This window comes from Nicotiana attenuata, unplaced genomic scaffold (genome assembly GCF_001879085.1).
Source record: "Nicotiana attenuata strain UT unplaced genomic scaffold, NIATTr2, whole genome shotgun sequence".
In the NCBI taxonomy this organism is placed as follows: Eukaryota; Viridiplantae; Streptophyta; class Magnoliopsida; order Solanales; family Solanaceae; genus Nicotiana; species Nicotiana attenuata.
The window spans coordinates 92,974-100,574 of NW_017671027.1; the positions used below are offsets into that span (position 1 = coordinate 92,974).

Consider the following 7,601-nt stretch of genomic DNA (forward strand, 5'->3'; position numbering starts at 1 on the left):
TGCATTCGATTTATCGATTCGATTTTGACCCTTATCGATAATTACTTATCGATTATCGATTTGTACATATGCTTATCGTTATCGTTTCAATAAGGTTTCGATTTTTTCGATTTCGATTTATCGATTTTTGGGCTTATCGATTCGGTTATCGATTACACCAATAAGAAAATTTGCGGGATTCCACGGAAAGTATATCGCTATAAACACGCCTAACTAATATGGACCAAAAGAAGCTAAAATAAGACGAACACCGTTTATAACATAAAAATTATGTCAACAAGCACATGCAAGGAAACTAAAGTAAGGGATCAAATGTATGCCACCAACACTCCAACGGTATAAAAAAAATACATCATCGCGGCTAATTCTATTTTCCATTAATTTGAACTTCATTCCCTTGAGCTTTAAGTATGATCATTCCTTAAATGTGGTAGATGAAATAATAGGGTTAGGGACTTAGGGTAAAGGAAAGGGTATTATAGAACAAGGGTAAAAAAAAATTAAAAAAAAAACTTTTAAAAAAATTTATTTTTTATAGTATTTCTTATCGTTTTATCGATAAACCGATAAATCGAAGAGGACAAAATCGAAATCGAAATCGATAACTCGATAAGGAAAATTTTGAAATCGAAATCGAAATCGATAAATCGATAAACCGATATCGATAAACCGATAACAAATAATCGATTCGATTTATCGATAAACCGATTCGAATGCACACCCCTAGAATTCTGATTGCAAACTATGGGTTAAGAAGACATTATTTTTGTAACAGTAACATTCCTCCACAAAGCCCTAACTTCCATATTGTGTTCTGCAAGATTAAAGATCGACTCACAAGTTCCTTGACTACTATTCCCCCGTAACAAAATGGTTTTTCCTCTATTGCATCTAATCTAATGGATGTTTTCTCTTAATGAGGGATAATGCTTAGCATGAGGGCTGCTTCTCCTTATATTATAGTTTTCAACTCTGCATATGATTTTAATTACGCAAGTTTTTTATTAAGTAGTTGCTTCTAACATCAGTTAATCCTTATAATTTTACACTTATATCAGATAAGAAAGGTAAAAGAAGGTGATCAGAGCAATATAGAGGGACAGTCATATGAGAGTCACTCTGTTTCTGAGCTTTCAACAGTATCACATTCCCCTCTTCAAGTTGATGATCCGAAAGAAGAGGAGAAGGAACTTTCCTAATAATTAATAAGCAGTCCGCAATCTAAAGATACAGGTAGCTATAACACAACACTTTTTGGGTGGTCTTCAGAGCCCAATATTAGAGCTGCCAACGACTACAATATTGCAAAGGATGAACTCAAAAAATTCTGCAAATTCTTATCAGCTGCGTCATCCACCTGATCTTTCTCTGCTGCTCGGATCAACTGATTTTTCTATACTGCTCTTTGTTGATACTTCATCATTAATACCACGAAGCAACGAAGCTACATATACAGTAGCGCATTAGTAAAAAGATTCAGCTAAATTTGACAGATGAATTAAGTAAGATAAATACTTCATCTATCTATCAAGTTGCTTCGTTTCATCAGCGAACACAAAGAAGCTGAACAATAAACTATTATTCATTGTGACTTCTTTCCTTATAGAATGTACACAAATCTTGATGTTTTATTTGATTGTTTATAGGTCTTGAAGAGCACCAGACATCTAAGGTATCTTCACAGCTACTGTGAAATTTCTTAGAATAGTACTGTCATCTGGTCTTGAATCATACTTAGGCCCCAATATTTGCCCCAACAAAAGTAAGTACCTATCTATCAAATATTGTTATTTTGATATCAACGAAAGTAATTACCTGTGTCATTATGTATTTAGTTTTGGTATTTTTGTTTTTGCGTTAAACCATTGACTAGAGGTCCATTATCTCGAGGGATTATTTTTCCAAGCCATTTTTAGCCATCATATTTGCTATTGCACAGGTTCTATTTGTTGCGTATGGACCTACTTTGAAGGATGGAAATTTATCAAGATTAAAGCCACTATGTGGTCTCTGTTGGAGCTACTTAAAATAGTATTTTGTGAAACTTGGTGCACCCATATTAACCTTCATCGACACAGGAGATGAAATAAGATTTGAACCAAATGTGATGTCCTTTATGTTTGTACTTGAGTCAAAAGTTTATGCATTATCATGTGGACTAATCCTTTTAAAGCCAAATATTGATGTATCTTTCCTCAAGTATGTTAAAATAGCTCTTGGGGAAGTGGTCCCTAACAACAAATACATAGACATAGCCCGATAAAATTCACCTATTTTTTTTCGTTTAATGTGTTTTTAATGCAGTCGATAAGTATAGTTTGCAATATATATCTCTTTTTAATATTTCTCTATGCGAATCTTTGTTTTTAAGACTATACGGGCATCGCGCGGGTAAGTATACTAGTTAAGGTTAATATGATACATTTTATTGTTAAAAAATACTAAAAGGAGAATTCCTTAACATTTGTGAAAACAACAAAAATAATAATAAAATTCGTTGTGGATCATTGAATAGTGCGGCATAATATATCCTTTATCTCAAATTTACATACCCGTGTTGACTTTCACAATGTTTAAGTAGATTGTCATAACAAATTTGGTAGGTTTAACTTAAAAAAAGATCGAGGATATATTATGCGTTTTAAATTCGGCATGATTCCTTTCCAAGAGGTCGGCTTTAAGGCACCTTTTTATTTGTTACTAATTTCTTTCAGGAGAAAAGGTAGAAATGACTTTGCTACAAAGGGTTGTTATTTAGGAATTAGCAAATACATTTTAAATTTTAATTTGTTTAATGTTTCGGGTAAAAAATATTCTGAAATTAAAATTTTTAGTTTAAAATTTCAGGACAAACTAAATACTCCATTCGTTTCAATTTTAATAATGTAGTTTGACTTGACACAAAGTTTAAAAAACAAAAAAATTTTGAAACATGTGAACCTAAAAACTTAAGGGCCAAAAGTTTTATGAGGCCAACTATAAAAATGTATCATTCATTTCGAAACGGACTAATAAGAAAAGTGTGTCATTTAAATTAAAACGGAGAGAGCATTGGCTAATTTTTAAATAGTATCCTCAAAAATGGTTATACTTGCGCTTGCCACGAGAAAAAGTCATCTATATGAGGCCTAACAACTTGGAATAAATTATGTTATGCGTTTAGACAATATTTGAGTTGAAGTAGATATATATATCTTCTTAAAGTTGAAATTGGAAAAAACGCGCTTAATCAAAAGAACATTCAGCCTAAATTATGAAAATGGGTTGGTTTAACTGAACTCTAAGATACAGTTGACTTGTTCTTTCATTCTTTGCTTTCAATGGAGTATACTCTGCTAGTTTCCTTCCTTATCTTGATTCCATTTTTTGTACTCATCCTCAAACAATTCATACCAAAATCTGGAAATCTTCCACCAGGACCTCGACCATGGCCAATACTAGGAAATATTCTCCAGCTGGGGAAAAACCCTCATATTTCCATGACAAAATTTGCCAAAATAAACGGCCCATTAATTTCTCTCAGGCTGGGAACGCAACTAGTTGTCATAGCTTCATCCCCTGATTCCGCAGCTGAAATACTCAAGACACAAGATCGTTTGCTCTCAGCTCGGTCCGTGCCCAGAGTTGCTCCATATAAACTCTCTGTTGTTGATCAACACTCACTTATCTGGTCCAGTGATTTGAGCAATCACTGGAAATCTTTAAGGGCATTCTGTCGAACACATTTGTTCTCAGCCAAAGCAGTTGAGTCACAAGCTGATTTGAGGGAGAAAAAAGTGTTTGAAATGATAGAATTTCTTAGGTCCAAGAAAGGGAAAACCGTAAAGATCTCTGAAATTATGTTTGCTACCATTTTGAATACGTTAGGGAACCTTTTCTTTACAAAAGATTTGTGTGATTTGGATTATGAAGGGAACACTAGTGGGATCAAACATGTTATAAGGAAATTTGTAGAATTGGGAGCTATGCCAAATATATCAGAATTTTATCCTTTTTTGGATGCTCTTGATTTGCAGGGTTTGAGAAAGCAGACTAAGATATATCAGGATCAATTATTTAATATCTGGGCTGAAATTGTCAATGAAAAAAGGCAGGCAATTAGTCGTGGGAGCTCCAATAATATTCAAGATTTTTTGGATATCATGATTGATAGTGGATTCTCGGATTTACAGATCAATATCATATTAATGGTACTTTTTTCCATCCTTACTAGGATCAATTTGTTGAACCATGTGACTATGTCAAACTCGAAGCTTTGTTTTAAATACGATATAAATTGGTGAAACAGATGTTGGTTTTTAACTAAATTAATTGAGACTCACATTGCATACTCTTGTTTTTCATTTCAGGAATTAATTGCTGCGGGTACAGACACTACAACCTCAACAATTGAATGGGCAATGGCGGAACTGCTAAGGAACAAGGAAGTTATGCACAAACTTCAAGCTGAGCTCAGAAGTAAGATAGGGAGCAATGCCAATATAAGAGAATCCAATATCAGTGAACTTCCATATTTAGCTGCTTGTGTCAAGGAGACACTGAGAATCCATCCGCCAACTCCATTCTTGATTCCTCGTCGTGCTCCTGAGACTTGTAAGCTTATGAATTACACCATCCCAAAGAACTCGAGGTTGTTTGTGAACGTTTGGGCAATAGGGCGTGATTCAAAAACGTGGGAAGATGCATTATCTTTCAGACCCGAGCGATTTCTTGACTCTAGTGTGGATTTTAGGGGTCAAGATTTTGAGTTTATACCATTTGGTGCAGGGAGGAGAACATGCCCTGGCTTACCTTTTGCTAGACAAGAAGTGCACCTGATTTTAGCTAGTTTGATCCATCATTTTGAGTGGTCAATTCCCAATGGTGAGGATCCAATGCAGTTAGATATGGAAGAAAAGTTTGGTGTTACTCTTCAGAAAGAAAAACCTCTACTAGTTGTCCCTAGATAACATGTATCTTCACTTAACCTCATTTAGCAGTGCGAGAGCTGTAGCAAGATGCAAATGAAAATAAATTATCTTAATTCGGTGGTTCATTACTGGCTTTTCCTGGTATCAGAATTATAAATCAATCATGAGTTTAAATTGTATAATTGACAGAGTAAAGACATCACATTTTCTTGGCTGAAGGTCTATTGGAAACAGCCTCTTTACCTCACCGGGTAGGGATAAAGTCTGCGTACAAACTACCCTCGCCACTTGTGGAATTACACTGGGTATGTTGTTGTAATGTCGTATCACCTTTATTTGTTGTAGCAAGTAACCTTCTTTATTTTCAAGATTACAACTCCTACTTTTTGTGGAGGATTACTTATTTTGTTTACACTGTTAATATATGTAACTTAAACTCATCATTCATCAACTATATGTTTTCTCAACTTGCTTATCATTTTCCTGTTGTTTCATGTGATTTTGTAAATCTTGCTTAGTTCATTAGAAACCCCGCCTTTTATATTTGGAATTTTTACCTTCCTATACCATATATGAAACCTTATTACCCTCAATGTTTAAGGTTTGTGTTAATTACATTTCAGCATATCAAATTACCATTTATATACCATAATTCAAATTAGGGATATAATTAAGGGTGCATTTATATTAGGCGCTAATTTAGGACTGTATCTTCTCACATTTACCTTTACCCGTCTCTCCCCCAACCCCCCCAACCCCCCTTTCGGAGATGGACAGTAGCATCAATAATCATCATATTAGTTCTCATTTACTTCCCCAAAAACCTTAACTTAGCGACCTTATCTTCAGNTACTTCCCCAAAAACCTTAACTTAGCGACCGTATCTTCAGATTAGTTCTTATTTACCAATTCTCTATTTACACGTACAAAACATCAATGTATCGTTATTTTCATTGACCTCTTTTTTTTGTTTTTGTTTTTTGGCAGTGGCTGAAGGTTACTGGTTAACACAGTCGATTGAAACTCGAAGAAGAAGAAGACATATTTCCAGAAATTGTAGATAAATTGTAGATAAATTATAGAAAAATTAAAAAAATTGTAGACTATTTTTTGCAGAAGATTTTGTGGAAGCTTTAGTCGTTTTGGATTTGTGAAAACAGAAAACAATGCATCTACAATCAGAATACAAATAATCTACAAGATATCTACAAAATGGATACATTGAATTTTAATATCCCAATTCTCATTTCAATTGTAGCATAATTGGCATTTTCGACATAATTGTAGAAGATTTGTAGAAGTTTTAGTCTTCCCAATCTACAATTTATCTACAATTCTACAATTCTACAATTTAACTACAATTTATCTACAATTTCTGGAAATATGTCGTCTTCTTCTTCTTCTTCTTCTTCTTCTTCTTCTTCTTCTTCTTCTTCTTCTTCTTCGAGTTTCAATCTGAAATTCAGTCAAAACCAAGTCTAATCTTCACCAAAACCCCTCAAAATTGAGATATAAACTCCTAAACATATTCCGAATTATTTACAACAATACCCAATCCAAATAAATAATTATTTTTTAAAACCCAAATTTGAATTCAAAACTTTCAAGCTTTTTAATGGCTATCAATGGTAGAAAATATATGGAAGAACAGATGAAGATGAAGATGAAGAACAGAAATCTCCTTTCCGTTTCAATATTCTTCTCCTAAATCTGTTCAGAATATTCACGCCAAATCTGTTCAGAATATTCTTCTCCTAAAATTTAGCTCGCATAAATAGGAAGATACAACTGCTATTAATTAGCTTTTAATGATTGGTACAGAAACTGTAGAAATAATGTGGACTGGACGGGTAATTTAGGAATTATGCATATTTTTGGTAATAAGGTTTCATATATGGTATAGATAAGAAAAAACCCCTTTATATTTCAGGTAAACTTTGCCTAATGTTCAAGGTTTCTGCTAATAACTTAGATTGCAGAGAGCCAGAGACACTATTTTGGGCTTTGTCACCATTTTCTTAGGGCTTACTGCCTAGTATTGGGCCTCATAAGTACTCTAGCCCTTCTAGTTGGCCCATTCAAGGTAGTTCCGTGTCATGCTCTTTGTCCTAAGATACCAATCCACCGAATTGGATGATAATTGGGTTTTTTTTCACTTTTAGCACGCGCCAGAAACTATTTGTATTTGGTAGTCGAAGAAATGTATAAAATTTGTATAATTTTTATGTATAACATACAGAATGTATATATATACAAAAATATACATATTTTTACTATTATTTTGAGAGCGACTATACAATGTCATTTTGGTTATCTCATTTAACATGATGTCAGAATTTTGGTATACCAATAACATTTTATTGACCCTTCTTTACAATTTATAATGCGAAGCAATAATTTATGCTTACAATAACAAAATCAAGTTAAACCTATAACAACAGAAAAAATTTCATAACAAACCTGTTAGTATTAACTAGAATAAAAACATGTTAGTATAATTTGTTAAATTGCATTGATAACGAAAATAATTTTAAGTGTATAACTTAAATACTTCATACATTTAACAAGTCAAAATCCTCCTCGTTAATTTAGTAAAAAGTAAAAATCGTGGTGTGTACGGTCGAGATCGTATGCCTTCGATCTATATGCTCGAGAGGTCGTCCAAAGTCCTAGCTCAGGCAAGGTCGAGTT

General features: G+C 33.5%; 1 protein-coding gene across 1 annotated transcript; it reads left to right on the top strand.

The window, feature by feature from the left end:
- Positions 1-3,218: 3,218 nt before the first annotated feature.
- On the top strand, positions 3,219-5,377 carry LOC109205357 (probable (S)-N-methylcoclaurine 3'-hydroxylase isozyme 2). The gene is made up of 2 exons (XM_019368067.1): positions 3,219-4,190; positions 4,350-5,377. The coding sequence occupies exons 1-2, from the start codon at positions 3,321-3,323 to the stop codon at positions 4,947-4,949; spliced, it is 1,470 nt and encodes a 489-aa protein (XP_019223612.1). The 5' UTR covers positions 3,219-3,320; the 3' UTR covers positions 4,950-5,377.
- Positions 5,378-7,601: the final 2,224 nt, after the last annotated feature.